Raw genomic sequence first — 22,660 nt, 5'->3', positions numbered from 1 at the left:
CAAAAGGCAGTCTGGCAATTACTGGAAACCAAATAACCGAAAATAGCAAATTGTTTACTTTTCATATGAGGAAAGTGTATTAAAAAACATTAATATGTTTTCTGCACAATGTAAACACAGCCTCTGTTTTAATTTGATTTTTATGACCTTTAATTTAATTATTATGACCTTCAATAACACGTTGCTGTTTTCAGTCAGAAATGACCAGTCATTAGACTGCTATAACCACTAAGTAAAAATGTAAAATGTCTGTTTTTGAAATGTAGCTGACTTAAAGAAAAATATGAGCCAAAATGTAATGTAATGATAAAGTTACATGCAAATAAAACAGTACAGTAACCAATTACATTTACCTAGTTACTGAGCACCATTGATGGACATCCAAAACCAAGGGTTGAGGGAAACTGCATTTTTGTACTCACATCCATTTACTCCTTTCTGATTGGTTGGCTGATACTGATGAGGCTGGTGACCCCACATTATGAAAGTGTTACAGTACAAAGAAGCTGCTTTTGGACAGTTGTTGCATTTGTAAAGTATTACTGCACATTTGCCTCCATCTAGTGGTCATTCTCAGTATTACAAGCCCTGTTATTTTTGCAACCGGTCCTTGTAGTTGGGCAGGGCACATACACACACTGTTAAACACAAATTATGTAATGGGTTATTTTATTTCATAAGCTATGACCTGCACACATCAGACAGGAATTCACACTTAGTGCCAAGAAACATATTGTCTCCCATTTGTCCCCGATGTTTTATGAGGCACAAATGTGTTTCTGTGTTTTGAAAGTTTTTGCATTACATAAAAATTGCATAAAAAGTTATGAAATTCTAAGTATATATTTTAAGCAGTCAAGCTGAATCACACATTGCTGTCCTTATGAGGGAATCTGACCCTCAGCAATCCAGCTATCACACACACAAACACCAGCCACTACATTAGAACCACCTCATTGTTTCTACACTATTTGGTCATTTTATCAGCTCCATTGAGCATGTAGAAGCACTACATACACTCTCTACATAATTTTAGTATCCTCCTTTTACCTCTTCTTCAATGGTCAGGATCTCATTGGACCACCAAAGAGCAGGTGATGGGTCATTATTCTCAGCACTGCAGTGAGACTGATATGGTGGTGGTGGTATGTTAGTGTGTATTGTGCACATACGAGTGGATCAAACACAACAGTGCTGCTGGAGTTTTTAAACACCTTGTTCAATCACTGTCCTCTTTATTAGGTACTATTTAATAGCAGCCCAGGTGTAAAGTCAGAAACAGAAGTTTAGCATCTGTTGTGCCTCCGTTTGGGTTTAAAAATTCCAGCAACACTGCTGTGTTTGATTCAGTCATACCAGCACGACACACACAAGGGTATGAATTCTTATTGATATACATATCATTTTCATAAAATTCATGTATCATTATTCCAATAAAGTTGTATACAGACTGTATTAAAACAGTTTTACCTTGTGGCAACTATATGTAAATCAAAATGATCAAACATCACTGGATAGAATCAGTCATTATAAGTATACATGGGCAGTGTCCATTTGACATCATGTAGCCTAGCATAGGTGACCAGCATTAGCTTCGGCTAAACAACCAGTCTGACTGTGACAAAGACCCTTAAAATGTCATAAATTTTTAATAAAGGTAAGGGTAGAAATTAGTGGTTGGAAAAAAACATTTTCTGGCCTGTGTACTGTAGACTTTACACCATATAGAGCAGGCATACATTGACCATACTGAGAAGATCCCATGCGAAAACTTAACTCATAAATCTTGTTGTCTCATAGTTCATACATTTTTACCCAGAACAGGAAAACAACACAGACAATTATCCGCCTCTCAGGGTCACATTTTTCCCCACAGAACTATTTGTTGACAAAATGTTCCTTATCCCAGAAAAGTACAAACAAATCACAAGGCCTTGTTTCATTGTGATGCTGCAAAAATGAGACCTTTCTAAGTGATTAAGTAACTAGTCACAAAAAAAATATTTTTTTGTTAGACAAGTCAAAACAATAGTGTAATGGAGTGTTTGTCTCAAATTGTAACCTTCAACACACTAACCTGCCACCACTAGTAAAAAATCCAGTTCAAGAACAGCTCATGATCCAGAATAAACATATCCTATGCCAGTAGGCTAGTTTATTAACTAGAGTTAACTGAGATGGTGCTTTGAGGTGATTTGGAATGAGCTGGAGTTTCACAGCATGAAGGAAAAGCAGAAACTATTGTTCAGCACCTCCAGGAACTCATTCAAGACAATAAGAAAACTATTCCAGGTGACTCTACCTCATAGAGACACTTATGAAGATTAAAATACCAAGAGTGTATTTTTTTAACACTTTTTGTTTACAAGATAATCCTGCAAGTGTTAATGTATAGCTTTATTGTCTTTAATATTATATTTACAACGTAAAAACATAAACATAAAAAGAAAGAAAACATTAAATGAGAATGTCCAAACTTTTGACTGGTACTAATAAAAATAGGCATACAACATTTACAGCATCTTTAAAGGTGTAAAATATATTTAGTCACAATTTAGCAGCAATTAACCGATAAGGGCCCAGACCCATTTCTAAATGTTGATACCAATTTCAAAATGTTATGAATTCAATGAGCAGCTCATTTATATGTATTATTATTGTTATTATTATTATTATTATTATTATTATCGTTATTATTATTGTTATTATTATTATTATTATTATCGTTATTATTATTGTTATTATTATTATTATTATTATTATTATTATTATTATTATTATTATTATTATTATTATTATTATTATTATTGTGGGCACTTAACTATTTTAAAGGTTAAAATTCTGAAGTAACACAAAGAATTCAGAATTCAGGCCAGAACTTTTTCTATAGAATGTAAAACATTGAATTAAAGTGGTTGAATGGTTAAATTGTTGAAACAGAGCTGTAGAAACATAAAATACAGGTTTAAAGGTACAGTTGTTTTATCTCCTAAACCTACAAAAGCTGCTATGCATCAGAAGGTGCAAAGTGAAATAAAGCCAGCTAACTTTGATTCAACCGCATAAAAATGCTTCACTCAGAAACATAAAAACGTCTCACAGCCTATAACACCCTATATTTCAGTTCTTGTAACTCAAATCAACCTTTTAACCACAATTCCCGTTCCCAAGCACAGGAGTTCACAGTTTGCCAGCTTTTAAACAGCGCCCCCTTCTCCTCACACAGAAATCCACAGCATGTCATTCACTCTGGGCTCATGCCTGATATCATGTGCCGATCCGGGTACTTCAGCTTCAGCCAATCAGCGTCGACTTGGGAGGAGCGTCACTGTAAACGCTGTTAATTCGTGGAAATGTCCTGAGGAGTGCCGTGTTTCTGTCGTTTATGGCGTTTACCGCACTGTACGTTATTTTTTATCTAAGTTTTGATGTGTTTGCGGGGTTTATTCGATTATTTTAACTCACTTTTAGTTTTAACCCACAGCAGCGCATTTAATCACACTACATGAACGTGACACGGGCTCGGTTGCGTCAAACTCGAGGGGAGCCAATCAGGAGCGCTCACTCCCATGCGCGTAGGGCTGTGGGCGGGGCCTGAGCGTCTCGGGGAGAGAGTGAGTTATATGGCCGAAAGTGCACGGGAAAGTCTCGGTGGGAGAAAACGCACACAATTGGACTAAACGAGGGTCTAGGACGACAAGTGACGGCGCGGCGTGGTTGGGGATGAGTCTGTGCTCTTCGGTGGACGCACGCGGTGCCTGCTTTGGTATTTAAAAGCGTGTAAAAGGCGCTTTTCGCGACTGTTAATATTTACATAATCGGGACCGTTCTGGATGGTCTGCGCGCGCGCTCGCTCTCAAAGCACGCACGCACGCACACGCGCTTCAGCTTTTTAGCCTGGCCCGAGAACACGTTGCTGGTTGCTAGTTAACTAACTAACAAATTATAAACCTAACTCGTGGATTAATCATCGGCGAGATATATTAAACGTATATTCTCATTTTTATTCGCATAATTTTCTCCATTTCTTTTCCGTTGTGAAAAAAACAAGTTATACAACAGGGAAGCGCGGTGAGAAGAATCCCGGTCCTAAAGCCCGTCCTGTACTCGGCTTCAGGCGGGCGAGGCGAGCCTCTATACCCGTGGCCAAATGGTTCATCTGTGGCCGCTGTTCAAATCATTTGACATGATGGAAAGCGTTTTGTTAGAGCAAGGATAATTTTTCTCACCAGAAAAAGTGAGAAAAGGGGAGGTTTTAACGTCTACAGCTACATATTAAGCTACTCTTCTATTACTGTAGATTAAAAGACTGAGAAAAAATAAGAATAGTAATCACAATAATAATAATTCCCTTTTTAAGGGATTTCTAGGGATTTTTTCCCTCTCTATTAAACCTCTCTCTGATTACAAAGACTCTTCTGCCTCTGCTGCAGCATCTTTTTTGTGTTTTTTGGTTTGGTCTGTGTTTTTGAACGAGATCCCTCAAAGCATTAAAGCTACACATCCTTAAGGGACTTGTCCAGTGAAGTAATGGTCGTACATACGATCCACTGGTTCAGGAAGGGCTTGAGGCTCCACGACAATCCTTCCCTCAGAGAGTCGATCCAGGGAGCGGACACTGTGCGCTGCGTCTACATCCTCGACCCCTGGTTTGCGGGATCGTCCAACGTTGGAATCAACAGGTGGAGGTGAGCGAGCAGCACGTGACCCTGACCTCTGGCTTATTATTGCCAATTAAGCAAAGTGCACCTGAAAGTTTACCTCAGAAATGTTGCTAACTTGCTAACTGGCTAGTATCCATAGACACTTGTATTTTAAATACATGCTAAAAAGAATTCTAAGCTTTTGAGAAGCACAACAGTTTCCCCACACACCATTTGATGGAAAAAATTGTTAAAAAAAAAGTTTTAATTTAAAGTTAGCTATATGTTTTGTGATGTTTTGACACACAGTTAAGTTCAATAAGCTTTCCCAAATTTTAAAATCTGATGTATATTATTTTATGTGTGCTGTATTACATTAATTTTATGGTCTTTGCTGGACTGTGATAATGAAATAATTTTATGTAGTGGTTATTCAATTTTAGCTTAGTACTGTTCTTAATTTAATAATTTTATACTGTTACAAATTGGCTTTTGTTATAATGTTTTTTATATATCTCCATCCAAGTGAAAGAAATGGTCTAAAACAGACAAGAACACGTTAAAATTTTTTTGCATGTCCAGATTTGCTTGTTAAACTGTCTTTGCTTCATTTTAAAAAATAATTTTTGTACGTTATTATTTAATAAAAAATGTACAGTGGCATGCAAAAGTTTAAGCATCTTTGGTTTAAATGTATGGCTAGTTAAGTGATTTTGTAGATTAACTGATGTCCTTAGTGAATAAAGTAAAAGATAAAACATTCCTAATAACATGTTAGACACAATAACTACAATTTAAATACAATTTAAGGAAAAAAGTCTAAAAAAGCTTAGCTACCCTACCCTACATACCCTAATTAGAGAGTTAATATACTTGATTCTTACTCTACAGAGGAAGACTAGACCCCTTTGAGAGATAAGTGTTCAGGTAGCTGTTTTCTTCAGTTCATATTGTCGTTGAGAAACAGGAATAGGAATACTGCAGGTCAAGTGTAGGTCTGGAATTCCACAAAGAGTTTTAGAGAGAACTGATCCAGTTCATAGGATAGCTTAAAAAATCTAATCAAAACCCCCTGTTTAAGAGTAAACCTTCAGGAAGAAAACATTTAATTCATTCTCACTATAAAAATAAAGAAAACACGTAGAAAACGAATGATGCATCTGATGCATTTTGACTGATATATTTAAAATTGTTATAAGATTTTTTTAAAAGAACACCTCTACAGCCTAAATGCACTATGCAGTGGATTGATCTTGTTTTAATGTGTTTTGAAGGCAAACAAAGTACATTGATTCTAAACACAGCTCAATGCCACAATGGCCTACCTTAAAAGTTATGAGCGGAAGGTTTTGCCATTGTCCCTACAGTCCCCAGACCTAAACATCACTGAAAATCTGTGGATAGACATGTCAATAGAGCAGGGTATGCAAGACAGCTCAAATATCTCTCAGAACTTTAAGATGCCCGCTTTGCTGTTCACTGTAGCAACTATTTTGACCAGGGGATCACAGTTCTTTAATGTAACTATACATTATTAAAAAGAGTTCTGCAACGTTTTTATCAAAAAGTAAGATATCCTTGCTGACACTGAGCTCACAGCCTATTATCTGTGAATAACTACAAGAACGAAAAAAGCGCATGCTGTTGAGGACCTTTACTCTAGTTATGACAAGGTTGCACATGAAATTGTGAAGGTAGCTTTTGCTTATTTGTTATTAATTGAAAGCATTTCAGGATTTTATTTTTTTCTGTAAAATTGATCAATTGTCACTCATAGTTCACTGAAACAAGCATATAAATACTGTCATAGTGTGAATCAGTTGGCACATCAGTTGGTTTTTTTATGATTGTAAGTCTGATGATATTTTTGTGCGCACAGTTTTGTTTTGCAACAAAAAAAAAACATGCTGTGCTTTTTTGCATACGGTACTATTAGAATGTTAGAATATGACTGGTATTAAAATGTTGAACTTTCACCAATTGTAGAATGCAATACTTTGACCAATTCTAGAATGAGATATTGACCAGTTGTAGAATGCTAGACGTTGACCAGTATGTTAGGTTTTTACCATTAGAATCTGTATTGTTAGAATCTGACAAGTTCTAGGGTGTTAGCATATCAGCATTTTTTAAGAATTTGCCCAGTATTCCAATGGTACAATTTTTGCAATGGTAGAAGTTCTACAGTGTTAGAATATGATCAGTATTAAAATGATAAAATTATACCAATTTTAGAACGTTAGAATTTGACTAGCATCAGAATCTCAGAATGGGATGTTATAATGTTAGAATATTACCAATTCTGAATGTTAACATTTGCCTAGTTCTAGAATGCTAGACGTTGACCGTTTCTATAATGCTAGATTTTGACCAGTTCTGGAACGCTAGATTTTGATTGTTTCTAGAGTGCTCGATTTTGACTGGTTCTAGAATGCTACAGTTTCATTAGTTCTTGAACGCTAGATTTTGATTATTTCTAGAGTGCTCGATTTTGACTGATTCTGGAATCCTAGGTTTTGACCAGTTCTAGAGTGCTACAGTTTGACCAGTTCTGGAACAGTAGAATTTGATCATTTCTACAGTGCTCGATTTTGACCGGTTCTAGAATGCTAGATTTTGACCAGTTCTAGAATGCCACAGTTTACCAGTTCTTGAACACTAGATCTTGATCATTTCTAGAGTACTTGATTTTGACAGGTTCTATGAAGCTACAGTTTGACCAGTTTTAAAATGTTAAAATGCATCCGGTTCTAGAAGGGGAATTTGTCGTGTTCTAAAAAAAATTAATAGTAAATGTAAGAAAAACATACTTTTTAAAAGTTTACATTTGAATAAGTTTGACTTGTTTTGTGGATAAACTTGCCTTTTGCCCTTCAGTTGCATTATATACAGTATTTTTGGCCTGTCCCCTTTGGGTGATCCACCATGTGTAATTACATAAAGCACACAGCTGCCGGTCTCTTTCACTTTGCTGTTTCACTCCCTTTTTCCACACCCATTATACAAGTGCTCATGCTCCTACATGCCGTATTGTGTGTTTACCATCACCACAGTGACGTTTTCCCTCTGCTTTTAAAGCCACAGAGACAGTGTAAAAGCTAGAAACAGCCTTGGTCAGCTGGACTTCCTTCCTAGAATATCAGATGGAATCGCTATTCTGAATTCTTTGCCTGGTGTAGTGTTTAAGAGTAAAAGGTTTGACAGCTTTTTAAAATGCTTCTTGGAATCAGAATCAGGCTGTACTGGCCAGGTGTGTTTGTGAATGCGAGGGCTCAGTCTTTGGGCTTAGTCTTTGCTTACAGTGCACTGTAAGATACACTGTAATTCCACACATATACGCTCAATACTACCCTATGTACACTGACATGAAACATGGACCAATCAAAATGCTTAAAAATACATAAATAAAACATTTTTACATCAATGTACTTTTTTTTTTAATTATTTATTTTACAAGCAGTGGATATGGATGAGTCAGACTGAATATCTAGTCACCCACACAATCCCATGATGTAATAAAGTACACTGTCACTACCTGCTGCTCTGTGTCTCTATTGTCCGTGGCACAGATGTGGGTCAGCATGTAAGAAAGGGCAGTCGTAATGACTACTGTATGATTAGTGACTGGTTTCCCTACTGACCTATTTACCTGCTTATAGATCCCAACTGGAGTGATAACTGGTCAGACCTTGAAGAGCACAGGCAAAAATTCTCTGAGCTTCTACTATATCTTCAGTAAAGATCACTGCTGTTTATTTTTGTCTGCCTTGCTTTGTCAAACCATATTTAACTCTGTAAAGAAGTGTACACAGGCAGATATCAGTATCATTAAATTATACATTCAGAAACAGATAACCTGGTTAAAGTTATAGTGAGTTTGATTAGTTTATGACTGCTGCTTGAATTCAGAAACTAGACTTTGACCAGTTCTAGAATGCTAGATGTTGACCAGTTTTAGCAACCATGAATTTAACCAGTTCTAGAAGGCTAGACGTTGATCGGTTTTTGAAAACAAGACGTTGACTAGTTCTAGAATTGTAGAATGCGACTGGTTCTAGAAGGTGAATTTGTCCTGCTCTAAAAGTTTTATAGAAAGTCTAAGAAATGCATACTTTAAAGCTTTAGATTTAATAAGTTCAATGTTCAATATATTTTTTCACATAGTGTTTTAAAAAATTAAAAGCTTGATTATTGATCTGGTAATCATCCTGCTGAAATTACTGGTTGTGAAATATTTTTTTTTTTCTTGTTCATTTCTGTATCCGAGCAGATTGAGCTTGGCAGTGATTACTGGCAGTATTATTCTCTATCTTCGACTCACTTTATCCTTTATTTTGAGACTAGGGCAGTGTGCCCACTTATTATTAGCAGAATATTGCACTTTGCTTCTGTGCCTGTTACCTGGCAACAGTTAAAGGGCACTAACTACTACAGTAGAGCCAAGAGAACTGTATGTGAGCTCTGTGTGCAGCACTGTTTTAGAAAACATCCTAACTGTTGCTATATTGAGCATCAGACGTGATGATGTTCTCTTCTCTTCATATATATATGTATGTGTTTATGTATATATGTTTCGGAGTTATATAAGAGTTAGGTGGTCACAGGATAGAAATTCATACACAGAACACTGGAAAAGTAGAACAGGCAGATTTAATAGCTGTTGTGTTTTATGCAAGATGTGTAAAATAAACAGTGTGTCTTCAAATTGACATGTTTTGCACAAAGCTCTGCTAAGAAAAAAATGAATATTTTTTGCTGTCTGGTTTATTTTCTTCTATTTTAAGAGAATTTTATTCTGCCATATCAATACTAAAAAAGTTTCTACCAAACTAGCCACAAAACAAAATCAATTCTGGGACCATTTTCAATCTTTCCCATGTGTTACTATTCTGAGAACTCTGATAAAACTAGTATTTTACGAAAAATAAGAGTAAAAGTAGTTCCTGATTGTGTAATTAAGTGGGCGGCCCAGGCTGACCTGTACTTATTCTTGCCGCCTTTTTTTAGTACCTTTAAGGAAATAAAGGCATAAAAATGATACTCTTTATTCTTACATCGATTTTCCTTTCAGATAATAATATACCACTGTAGTGCTCCTGTGCCTTGTGAGCTCAGCCCTTTTAAAATCTATCATTATAAAAGACTTAAGTGCCTCTGTACTTGAGAAGATTTCCATTATGCACCTTTTCCACAGAATTAGTTTCTGAGCTCATATTTTCCTTATTTCAGTGAAGTAATATTGCTACCTATCTTTACTTCAATGTGTTTGTGTTTTTTTTGTTGCAGAATCTAGTATGTACATATGTTTATTGTATAGTGCATGAGACTTTATTCCATTCATCTTTTCTCATCAGCAACAGTTTTGTAATGGCTTTGTGGGGTCGTTGTGATAATTTTTTCTCAGAAAGAAAAAAAGAAAACAATAATTTGAGGCCTTTTATATAACAGCAACTTTTAAAGTTGTAATATGTTAGACAACAAAATGATGTGTATTATTATCCAGTAAGAGTGGGAATGACAGAGCATCTTACGATACTATATTATCATGATATGTTGCCCACGATAATAATGATATCATGATACTGAGACAATTCTCTATGATATTTTACAACATCTGTGTTTCTGAAGATGATAAAATTCCAGGAATTGTATTGATTGGTATCAGTTTCACAGAAATTGACAACTAATATTATTCACCACACATTTACCCTATTATTTAATCCTGTAGTCTGTAGGTCAACAGTGAGGTTGGCCAGAGGTTTTCTGGAGGTTTATTAGTGGCACCAGAGAGGTCAGCCAAAGGTTGTTGTGTGCATGAGCCCAAGCAGGTGTGATGTGCGTCACTAATGAGTAAACATAAGCTACAGGCCAGGCATCTATAGAAGAGTGCATCACTTTCTCACTTTTGTATCAGTCAGGACCAACCCTGCACACTCGCACGTTCTATCCTGCTGCTTTTAATTATCACAAGATAACACTAATTAACCTAAGGACACAAGTTGACTTAAAGTGATTACTAGGGGTGTCACGATTCTCTAAATCCTCGATTCGATTTTATTTCCGGGCCATTTTTATTTCCGGGCCATTTTATTTTAGGGCCATGATTCAATTCGATTCTCGATTTTCTTTTTTCTTTTTTCTTTTTTTTTTTACATCAGAGAGGCCTATGCCAGTTCTTAAGATATATATGTAATGCCATCTAGTGGCTTTTTATGGTAGCAGCAGTGTGCACTATTACACAGCTATTGCAACATAAAATAAATAATAAAAAATACAGGAACAGTCATGTACAAAATAATAGAACAATTAGAGCCTTAACAACCTGAACTCTATCCTACTATAACAGTTAAACATGAAAAATAAGACTTTAAGACTTTTTCAGTCCCTGAGAATGAGAAGTTTTTTTCTTTAATAAAGATATATTATGAACTTGATCTGAGATGGAAGATGCTCCTTAAGGTACCAAATCTATTAACATATTTGAGGCTAAACAAAACAATTTTTATTTTTATATTTTCAAGTTTATCTTTAAGAAGGTGAGAATGTCCACATTCTCTGGAGAAAGCGCTGCTCTTTGAGCAGTCACAATGTCCGCGGCGTGTGCTGCGCCATTTGCGTAGCTCGCTCGATTGCGTAGCTTAGAGGGAGGGATCATCGATCATCTTTTTGACTTCGATGCTCAAGACCATGACATAATTTTGATCGATTTCAATAAAATATTGAAATTGTGACACCCCTAGTGATTACAATAGCAGCTGGGATAATAGAACCCCCAGGTAATATTTTATTGTACTACACAGAAATGTTATTCTGCAGTATAGAAATACTGTATACAAAAATGTAAAATAAACAGTCTGTTTCTAAATGAAATGTTTAATTAGCTTTGCTAAGATATATTAATATTTTGTTCTATTCTGCCATCTCTACACCAAATGAGTGTGCCTTACAATCTAGTGTGCCTTATACTTCGAAAAATACAGTGGTTTCTTATGCACTAGATACAAAACCGTGTTTTACAACAATTTTCAATCTTAAATCTGTAGCATGTAAAAGGCACAGTATTTAATTGTATTTGGTCCTATGTTATAATATATAAATTATTTTATATTGTCATATATTTTATTAATGTGGAAGTTATGTATTGTGGTGTTTTAGTAGTAGTTGGGGAGAATGGGCTACATTGTTACTGATTTACTGGATTGTTTCATTTTGTCTCCATCCATAAGTCATGAAGCATCTGTCCCTCCACCCTGCCCTCTGGTGGATGAAATTGGATCTGTGTCTATGTACTCAATTACCTCTTGTTTCACTTTCTTATTCATAATAAATGAGCTTCTTAGAGGGAAATGTCATAACTGGCCCAAGTTCAGATTTGAGGCACTGATCCTATCTGAACTGCTTTTCTCCTGTGCTGTGTTCTCAAGAGCTTCCTTCCTGGCAGAGAGCTCCACAAACCTTGATATTAGATCACATTTTACATAAGGGGCTGTATTTTCTGCTAATGGCACTCCTGCACGCAATAAAAACAGCAGGATGTTCTATTAGCGCTGCCCGCCTTCAGTTTAAACACTGCTGTGTGCAGTGTACGATCATCATGCAATTATGAGCTATTACACTAATGACACCAAGCTGCCTCTGATGTTTTGTTCACCACAGTGATGTCCTTAGTCATGGCCTTAAAGTCCAGTAAACCAGAGTACATTCAGTACTGGTTACTTAAGAGTTATTGGATGCTGCTAAATTTACACTTCCCTGCGTGCACTAACCCTGTTTTTTATGTGTTGTAACCAGGTCATTTTAAAAGTTTCAGATCTGTTCATATTTCTTACAGACCATTTTTTTTGCGTGTTCCACAGGTTTTTACTGCAGTGTCTGGAGGATTTGGACGCCAGCCTCCGCAAACTCAACTCTCGTTTGTTTGTTATTCGGGGCCAGCCCACTGATGTCTTCCCCAGGCTCTTCAAGGTACTTCCGAAATTTAGCACTTAAGATTATTAAAACCTAAAAGCATTTTTAGATTAGACTTAATTTTTAGATCCTGATTACCTCTTTTAGGTTGCTATTAATAGCATTAAAACTTAATCTAGACAAACTACTGTATTAGCTCATAGTGGTAAACAATTGTTTTTTTGTGCACAATAGCCCATAGGTCTGCTTAAACTGTTTAACTGAACAGAAAGAATGATTTAATCTACACTTTAGATAGAGATGCATTAAATGGTTCCATGAATGATGTTATTGAAAACCCCCTGTTTTTTTATGCACATTACATTAAAACATAATAAAGAAAAAAAGCATACCAACAATGCAGGAAAAGTACAAAACAGCCAGCAGGGCTTGTACTAGGCACTTTCCCATTGTATTGAAATTAATTACATTTTAAGTTAAATTAATTACATTGTAAGTTAATACACAAAATATGAAGTAAATAAAGTAGAGAAGTAAAGGAAATTAAGAAGTAGAAGAAGAAAAAAGGGGAGGGAATAATAATCAGTCATCGTCAGTCATCATCAATCATCAGTGACCCTTTTGGTTCTGTAAATAACTGTGTTTGTTGTAGAGATGTGTAAATGTGGAGAAATTTTTAAAGGTCTAAAGAACCTTCTGTTAATGGAAAGCTTGTTAACAATTTAAAATAATTTATTTACCCTCATATAGCTTTTTTGAAGAGCCAAAAGTCGTTCTTCTGTGGTGGAAATTGGCATTTATGATAATAGAGTGCTGGAGTTTTGCACAGTTTTGTTGATTTTCTGCTAAAATACATATGATTCAACCTGGCTATTAATTGCCAGGTTTAATAAAAGTCTGTTAAAATGGGAAACTTTTCTTTTTTTTTTTTTTTTTAAAGTTTAGCCCCCTTTTAAATACATTTTTTTTAGTCTGTCAGATTTTTTTAGTTTTGTCAAATGGTGCATTTGCAGATTACCTAGTAAAAGTGGTGTTCTGCATTCATGACGGTAAACAATTAAACAGCATTCTACATAGTTTTTAGCACTATATTCTGGTAGCTCAGCTGTTTTAGGAAATTATTAATAGGACTCCTGCAGTCAGTTTTGTCTTATTAAAAAATATAAATAAAAAATATATTCTTCTGAACCGCACTCAGGAGTGGAACATCACTCGGCTGTCTTATGAGTACGACTCCGAGCCATTCGGGAAGGAGCGAGATGCAGCCATTAAGAAGCTGGCCAGTGAGGCAGGCGTGGAGGTGACGGTGCGCATCTCCCACACGCTCTACGATCTGGACAAGTATGTAAACCATCCTCACACCATCACTTATTAACTCTCTTCTCTTAGATAAGAGAGGTTGCCCTGCCATAATTGACACAATTAAGCTACTGGTAGATGTTTGTATGAGTAATACGTTTGTATGACTGATGTACTCCTACTCTCGTCTTTCCTCTCCTCTCTTATTTTTGTCTTCGATTCTCACTCTCTCAGGATCATAGAGCTCAATGGAGGTCAGTCTCCGCTCACCTACAAGCGCTTCCAGACTCTCATCAGTAAGATGGAGGCGGTGGAAACTCCGACCGAGGCCATCACAGCGGATGTCATGGGCTCCTGCACTACACCTCTGTCTGATGACCATGATGAGAAGTTTGGGGTGCCCTCCCTGGAGGAGCTTGGTGGGTCTCTTACACTCTTTGGTTGAATTGACATAAAGGCTCTGAAATCTTCTTTAGAAATGATTGCTCGATTGGATAACCTTTAAATTATTATACACAAGTACCAATTACAGACAAACCAAGTCTCCCTGAAGCTGCGGGAGTCTCCCGCATTTCGGCAGTGGCTCCCTGATGCCTGCGAGTCACATATAATCTCCCAGAATTCAGAACGAGCACCCCAAACGCGCACACAGGCCACAGACTGTTTTTCTCTAATCGCGTGTGGGAAGGAGAGAGAGAAAACAGAGAGGGTTCTGATTGGCCTATTCTCTGCAAAGAGTCTGTGAGACAGCCAATCAGTTTTTAGTGTGGGCGGGCAGTGTTTTTCCCCCCTCCCGGACGGGATTTGTTCAGTGAGTGAGAGAAAGCAGATCATGGCGGAGGCAATATTAATAATTATTGTAATATGATATGAAATGTTTTTGATGTTGTGCAATTTTTTTGAGATATTGTAAATGTCAATTTTTGTCAAATAAAGGTGGGTGGGGTGGGGGGATTAACCTCCCTGAAATCAACTTTTGCAACTTGGGATGTCTGCAATTATAAAAATACACTGGAGGGCACTAATTCCTGTAGGTTTGTAGAGGTGTAGGTGAGGAGGTCCAGCCATTGATTTGCTCTGTTGTGGCTTAACATTAGCCAATGCGCCAATTTGCAAGGAATTATACGCTCTAAATTTGGGTTTTTGGGTGGCAGTGTGTGAACAGTTTTTTTCACCAAGATTAAAACAAGCTATTAAGCAAATGTGTACTGATTCATAAAAAGTCTCAGCTTCCTGTCGAGCATGTCGAGCATGTAACATCTTACTATATGTCCCTGGGGCAGTGATGCAGAGAAACACATGCATTTCTCATTCATCTGAAGAAAGCATTGCAAAAATATATAGTGCTGTCTTCTGTAGGGAACTAGGTCAGATCTTCTCCTCTCTGAGGTCATGGAAATGATGATTATAAAGATGACTGATCACAGTTTCCGCACCACTACAAGTTCCAGCAGTTACCTAAAAGCCAAACCCCATAAGTACAGATGTGCTCATCATCTTGCAAGTGATGTTTAGTGTGGGATAACCAAGTAATTGTGTGAAGAGAAATTGAACAAGAGTAAAAGAGGTGTTTCACACAAGTGAACAAGAACATGAATCTACAGTATATGTGAATGTCTTGATTTGATATTCTAATTGGTAGAATTTTAGAGAGGAGACCGAGTGGTCCAGCAGTCTAAAAACGCTGCCACTATGATCAGAAGATTGCTGGTTCAAATCCCAGTCATGCAGCTTGCCATCAGCTGCCAGAGCCCTGAGAGAGCACAATTAATTGGCCTTGCTCTCTCTGGTTGGGTAGATGGTGCTCTTTCCCCTCATCAAGGAGGCATGTGTTAGTAGTTCATGTAGTTATTGAACACTTTTTAGGGGGAGAATGTGTTGTTTGTGTAGTTTCCAGTGGTGCTGCTTAGTAGGAATGCACCAAACGTTATTATTATTTGGGCCAAATGCAGAGTACCAATACCGAAAATGTTTTTTTTCCACAGGTTTTCATTAAATTAGCCATTTTAAATACATTGGTAAGATGTTGCAATAAGGAAAATTTAATTAACATAATTTACAATAGAATGTCTCAACTAATTAATTATTGATACTATTGAAGACATTATTAATCATAACAATAAAAAAAATGTCTTCATTATTATTTACAACCCTCATCATGTTTAATAATGTAATTTAAGAAATTATTAAACTATTTAAAAATGTTTATTAGTGTCATAAGTAATTATATTTCCAAGCCTTATTGTAAAGCATTACCAATGCATTCTATAGCCTAAAATTTACCTAATTAGCCCAAAGTACAATTATAAAAATATTTTTGGTTGCCAAATATTCTGTGCATCCCTTCTGTTGTTGATTTAGAGTATTTACTCTGTTAAAAAAACCCTTTGATTTTGTGATGTTTGTGTGTTTTACAGGTTTTGACACAGAGGGGTTGTCTTCAGCTGTGTGGCCTGGAGGAGAGACTGAAGCCCTCACACGCCTCGAGAGGCATCTGGAGAGAAAGGTTAAAAAAAACTTCATTCATTAACCTCTTTAACCTGAATTGACCCACAGCTAAGCCGGTTACCCATTCATGGAAAATTTACGCCATCTTCAGCTTAATATAACACGAAACAGGCCAGTTTCCCAGCTCAACATGCTTAATCTCTGTTTGGGAAACTGCCCTCCCCCCACAAAGTGTTAAAAAGAAATATCAGCAGTGCTGCTTGAATACTGAATTTTCAGATGATGCTACCTGAACTTTTTCAGTCACTAAGGGCTTAGATAATAGAAGTACCTAAAGAATGATTGAGTTATTTTTAAGTACTACATACAGTACAGGCCAAAGGTTTGGACACCTTCTCTTTTTCTATGCGTTTTCTTTATTTTCATGACTATTTTCATTGTAGATTCTCACTGAAGGCATCAAAACTATGAATGAACACATGTGGAGTTTTATGTACTTCACAAAAAAGGTGAAATAACTAAAAAAATAAATTGATATTCTAGTTTCTTCAAAATAGCCACCATTTGCTCTGATTACTGCTTTGCACACTCTTGGCATCATTCTCCCAATGAGCTTTAAGAGGTGGCCACCTGAAATGGTTTTCCAACAGTCTTGAAGAAAGGAAGGAGTTCCCTGAGGTGTTTATTAGCACTTGTTGCCCCTTTTCCTTCTTCACTCTGTGTTCCAGCTCACCCCAAACCATCTGGATTGGGTTCAGGGCCGGTGACTATGGAGGCCAGGTCATTTTTGTTAAGCACATACAGTAACTCCACATGTGTTCATTCATAGTTTTGATGCCTTTAGTGAGAATCTACAATGTAAAAAGTCATAAAAATAAAGAAAACCCATTAAATAAAAAGATGTGTTCAAAGGTTTTACCACAATTCACCATTTTATCAGACATGTAAGAGTTCATAGTGTCACTTATGCAAATCTGTCACTTCACAGGCATGGGTGGCCAACTTTGAACGTCCCAGAATGAATGCAAACTCCCTGTTGGCCAGTCCCACTGGCCTCAGCCCCTACCTGAGGTTCGGCTGCCTCTCGTGTCGACTCTTTTACTTCAAGCTCACTGACCTGTACAGAAAGGTATGGATTTTAGCATATTATACACGTCATTCATTTAAATGCAAAGGGAATGAGACCCAACATGATACTGAGTAAAATCTGAATATGAGTCACACTAATCTAAGCTGTCCTCATCTGCTCCTTTCCTCCAGGTGAAGAAGAACAGCTCCCCTCCTCTCTCCCTCTACGGGCAGCTGCTGTGGAGAGAGTTCTTCTACACAGCTGCCACCAACAATCCTCGCTTTGACAAGATGGAGGGCAATCCCATCTGCGTGCAGATGCCCTGGGATCGCAACCCTGAGGCGCTGGCCAAATGGGCTGAGGGCAGGACAGGCTTCCCCTGGATTGATGCCATCATGACCCAGCTGAGGCAGGAAGGCTGGATCCACCACCTGGCCCGACATGCCGTGGCCTGCTTCCTCACCCGGGGAGATCTGTGGATCAGCTGGGAGGAGGGCATGAAGGTACCAGGATCACAGATATACAGCTCTAGAAAAAAATAAGAGACCACTTAATGATGCTTTTCCTTGATTTAACCAAATTGAAAACCTCTGGAATATAATTTAGAGCAAGATGGATGCTGCCAAGCCATCAAACCAAGCTGAAATGCTTGAATATTTGCACCAGGAGTGCTTAAAAATATCCAAAAGTAGTGTGTAAGACTGGTGGAGGAGAACATGCCAAGATGCATGAAAACTGTGATTAAAAACCACCAGGGTTATTCCACCAAATATTGATTTCTCAAAATTATAAATATGAAAATATTTTCTTTGCATTATTTGAGGTCTGAAAGCTCTGCATCTTTTTTGTTATTTCAGCCATTTCTCATTTTCTGCAAATAAATGCTCTAAATAACAATATTTTTATTTAGAATTTGGAAGGAATGTTGTCCGTAGTTTAGAGAATAAAACAACAATGTTCATTTTACTCACACATATACCTATAAATAGCAAAATCGGAGAAACTGATTCAGAAACTGAAGTGATCTTTTAATGTTTTCCAGAGCTATATGAACTAAGGATGGTCATATTTATCTAGATATACAGCTATACTCTGTTTTTACTTTCATACACTAGTAATAAAGCCTTTAATGTTCATGTAGAACATGGATTCGCTGTAGTATTATATCAGTATAATATTATTATGTTTTAGGATTCTTAGTCTGTCAGTTTGTAGATGTAGTTACTTGCTTTGTCCAGTAGGTGTCACTACAACACAGTCCTTGGTATCCTTACAGTTATACATCATACAGCTCTGATTACCTGCAATCTTGTTCCACAAGGTGTTTGAGGAGCTGCTCCTGGATGCAGACTGGAGTGTGAATGCAGGCAGCTGGATGTGGCTCTCCTGCAGCTCCTTCTTCCAGCAGTTCTTTCACTGCTACTGCCCAGTGGGCTTCGGCCGCCGCACTGATCCCAACGGTGACTACATACGGTGGGTTTCACAGTTTCATTCCATCATTCATAACATCTAGGGATTGTCCCGATTACTTTTTTTTTTTTTTTTTTTTTTGCCTCAGAGTCATTTAATTCCAGATCCAATACTTTGGCAATGTAATAAAAAAAACATCACAGTTGTCCCTTAAGGTTTTTTTTGATACCTTTGCTCAAACAATAATTAATAAAAACCTTATAGTGTATTGTGGTTTAGGCCTGGCAGACCAGATTTAGACTAGAGCTTCAGGGTAGTTTTGATGTGATGATAATTGGCCAACAGTTACTGGCTTTGTTGGATCAGATGACCACCGTAACCAAACCTCCAATAGAAATGCTCATCTGCCACATCTTAAACTTGATCAGAAGGCCTAAAGCACCTTAGTTAACATTATTACTTGTATTATTTGGATAAAAATAATTGTGATCTGTCCAAAAAGATATTCATTATTATTATTATTTTTTTTATTGGGAAAAAAACACACGTTTGAGAGCATTTTTCATTCATTACATTGCAGTATCAATAGCCCAGGTATTTTTGTTCTTCAGAATACTGATTAATCTTTTTGTTTATAGGCGATACTTACCTATCCTGAGGGGATTTCCTGCCAAGTACATTTACGACCCCTGGAACGCTCCAGAAAGTGTGCAAAAAGCCGCCAAGTGTGTAATTGGTGTGCACTACCCCAAGCCTATGGTGCATCACGCAGAGGCCAGCCGCCTCAACATTGAACGCATGAAACAGATCTACCAGCAGCTGTCCTGTTACAGAGGCCTGGGTAAGTTATTTTAGCAAACCAGTTTTGGAAGTACTCTACAGATGAAAGATATGATCAGTCAAGATTTTTGCATAGCATAGGTCAGAAAGTCCCTTAGACACAAAAATGAAAGTAAAAGTGTATCAAAATCTAGTATTATAATGTGTATATAGCTTTTGGTGGTATTTTTTTTTATATATATATTTTTGGAGGTAACGTTCCACCTTTACTGATACTTAACTTTCTTAGGACTTCTGGCTACGGTTCCGTCCAACCCTAATGGAAATGGGGAGAACTCCTCAAACATGATGGGTCTCCCTGCTGCCGAGAACACCCAGGAGGCTTCTGCGTCCTCAGGTAATTTCTATCTGCCTAGAGTTGTTGTCTACTAGACTAGTTGACTGACCTTTGATTTAAAGATAAATGGACTGCTGTTATGCATGGAATGCATAGTTGGTATAGTTTTTTTTTTAAGTGATGCAACCTTGTTCAGTCTTTTGTCTGAGCAAACTTCCAGCCATGTAGAGACAATGTAAATTATGAGTTATGTTTAAACTGTAATGAAGAGAATCTTTATTTATTGTAGGATTCCAAATGCCTGGTAACCCTCAAGGGGAATGGCACAGTGGGATGATGGTGTACCCTCAAGGAGACACACAGCCCAGCAGCAGCAGCAGCAGCACACAACAACAAGGTACACACACACACACACAGCCCAAACACTATCACTAAGTTAATCAGTTTTCATGGCCCTACAGTACAAAACAAACGTAGCAAAAATTGCATTTATTGGAGGTCAGAGAGGCAGAAGTATTGTTAAGAAACTGTCTGACTTAAAAAAAATAAATAAATAAAAATAAATAAGAAAAAACAGTAAAGCTTTTTTAAGCCTCTCAATTAGAAGTATAACAGTTTGAGGAAGAAAACTGAAACATTAAATGTTGCTGACCATTGTGTTTGTGTGCAGGGTTTTCAGGCAGCAGCAGCGGGATGGTGTGTTACAGGCAAGAAACTCAACAAGTACCCGGCCCTGTGATTCAGCAAGGTAGTATACAGCAGTTTACTATAAGCTATGTATGTCATTGAATTACATATATTACATTTTATAATGCTAAAGATGTATACCTTGATTGTCATTTGAAAAACATACGTTCCAAAACTGAAAGTGTATTCAGAATAGATTTAAACTTAGTGCCTGTCAGATCAGCTCTGTGTTGGAGAGTAAACGGTGATTGACAATAGTGTAGCCATGACAAGGTAAACAATACTAAGGAAACAATAGTATATTTATCCCTAACAGAAGTAGAGGTGTGATATTACAAGAGTGAAGTTGTGTTCAGTCTAGGGTTGCAGGTGTTATTTGATTAGGATTCATACAGTAAAAATAAAATGCAACTAATGTAGCCAATATAACACATTTAACACATTATGCCTTGCTACCTCACTCACAGGTTTCTCTCAGATTTGGTCAGTTATATGGGTATAAAACAGAAAAAAATAATATGTTAATTAAAACGTATATTCTTATTGTGATGCAACACAACCTGCACTAGAGTGATTTATAAAAGACATTTATGTAAAGACATCAAAGTACATCAGGTAGTAAAGCTGATCATCAGGTAAAAGTAAAGCTGAATAGGCTTAAGAATTGGGTCGATCTACACAAGAATTACCCTGAATGAGCGATTTAAACAGGCAGGTTAAAAATGAGCACTACATTTGTGGTACATACATGATTCTTCTTCTTTCTTGGTTTAGTAAGATAATTAAATTCAAAACACAACTGTTTCTGTCATTTGCAGGGCGAGGGCTTCACTCCAGCACTCAGACCTCTGGGAAACGTCACAGTGAAGAGTCTGGACCCACAACAGGCTCAAAGGTCCAGAGGCAGTGCAGTACCTAAAGAAGGTACTACTATTTTCATTTTTAATAAAGAACTAATGAAATAACTCTTTGTTTAATATTTTATAAATGAAGTCATTTATTTTTGTGTGTGTTTTGCATAGGAGGAAGTTCTCAGATGTGGGCGTATTGACCTGGAGCAACTGTAGTTCACCTGTTACACACACACACACGCATTTATATACAATGTTTTATCTTTTGTTTAAAGGGGTCGTGGGTATTAGAAGGAGTGCATGATCCTCCCTGTAAGCACATCCACACATGTTTAAAGCAGTTGGACTGTATAATATTATAACTTGGACTACACCCAAACTGATGCCAGCATCCTAACCAGCTCCGGAGGAAAAAGAAAATACGTGGTTCCCTGCCGCACTGTTCCGTCAGTGTTCAGAGAGCGTAATGAGTGTTAGGACTCCTCTTGGGACAGAAACCTTTCTGTATATAAGAATTTGTTGATTTACTCACATACAAATTGTACATATTTGATATTGTATGTGCTTTCTCTATTTCATGTAGTCATAGACCCATTGATATATTTTTGATATAAATAATCATTGTGGATCGACTGTACTCTGTTGTTTTTTTTGCATATGTAAACATTAAACAGCATCTGTAGTCTGCCCATTCAGTGCATGGCGAGGCTTCTCTCTGTCTGCTTGCTTCTGTCTCCCACACTCTTTCTTTTCTCTCCCTCTCCCTCCTCATTTTTGACTCCTTTTTGTCTCTGTTGTTTCTCCTCTCTGCTCGTCTCGTCTATCAGATCTTCAGTCTCCTCTTATAGTTGTCATCATTGTACGCTAAATTGAAGTGTTCATCACTTTGTGCTTCTTGTCCACTTATGTTGTGCTGGTTTAATAAATAAAGCTTAAACATACAGCGCCTCTTGTCGTATTTTCACTGCAATTAAATTGCTGTTTCTTAGTATAATTTCAACATTGTAAATGGATTCTGACATCATTGTGTGTTAGATTATTCTAATTAAATTACATTATATTATTATTTTTTTTTTTTGCTATAAATATAACAAGTTGAAAATTACAGAACAGATCTGACCTGTTGTCTACATGGAATGACAATTTTTTTGGTTCAGGGTAAAGAAACTAAATGGAATGACAAATATTTTTGGTTCAGGGTAAAGAAACTAGCTTGCCTAGCCTAGTC

At 37.0% G+C, this 22,660-nt stretch overlaps 1 protein-coding gene across 3 annotated transcripts; it reads left to right on the top strand.

The window, feature by feature from the left end:
* The first annotated feature begins 3,587 nt into the window (after nt 1-3,587).
* On the top strand, nt 3,588-22,373 carry cry1a (cryptochrome circadian regulator 1a). Of its 3 annotated transcripts, none has more exons than XM_049473011.1 (14): nt 3,588-4,688; nt 12,500-12,608; nt 13,750-13,892; nt 14,085-14,269; nt 16,268-16,356; nt 17,287-17,427; nt 17,559-17,870; nt 18,689-18,840; nt 19,416-19,618; nt 19,847-19,954; nt 20,184-20,291; nt 20,565-20,642; nt 21,400-21,505; nt 21,607-22,373. In XM_049473011.1, the coding sequence occupies exons 1-13, from the start codon at nt 4,531-4,533 to the stop codon at nt 21,498-21,500; spliced, it is 1,887 nt and encodes a 628-aa protein (XP_049328968.1). In that variant the 5' UTR covers nt 3,588-4,530; the 3' UTR covers nt 21,501-21,505; nt 21,607-22,373.
* The last annotated feature ends 287 nt before the right edge of the window (nt 22,374-22,660 follow it).

The sequence above is a fragment of the Astyanax mexicanus genome, chromosome 2, assembly GCF_023375975.1.
Source record: "Astyanax mexicanus isolate ESR-SI-001 chromosome 2, AstMex3_surface, whole genome shotgun sequence".
Taxonomy (NCBI): Eukaryota; Metazoa; Chordata; class Actinopteri; order Characiformes; family Acestrorhamphidae; genus Astyanax; species Astyanax mexicanus.
This window is presented reverse-complemented; position numbering and strand designations above follow the sequence as displayed.

What these genes read in the sequence shown, in the direction of transcription:
- cry1a (XM_049473011.1), top strand. Translation starts at nt 4,531, where the DNA reads ATGGTCGTACATACGATCCACTGGTTCAGGAAGGGCTTGAGGCTCCAC. An exon ending in ACGCTCTACGATCTGGACAA is followed by an intron (nt 13,893 to 14,084) that starts GTATGTAAACCA and finishes TCACTCTCTCAG; the next exon opens with GATCATAGAGCTCAATGGAG. An exon ending in GCCCTCCCTGGAGGAGCTTG is followed by an intron (nt 14,270 to 16,267) that starts GTGGGTCTCTTA and finishes TGTGTTTTACAG; the next exon opens with GTTTTGACACAGAGGGGTTG.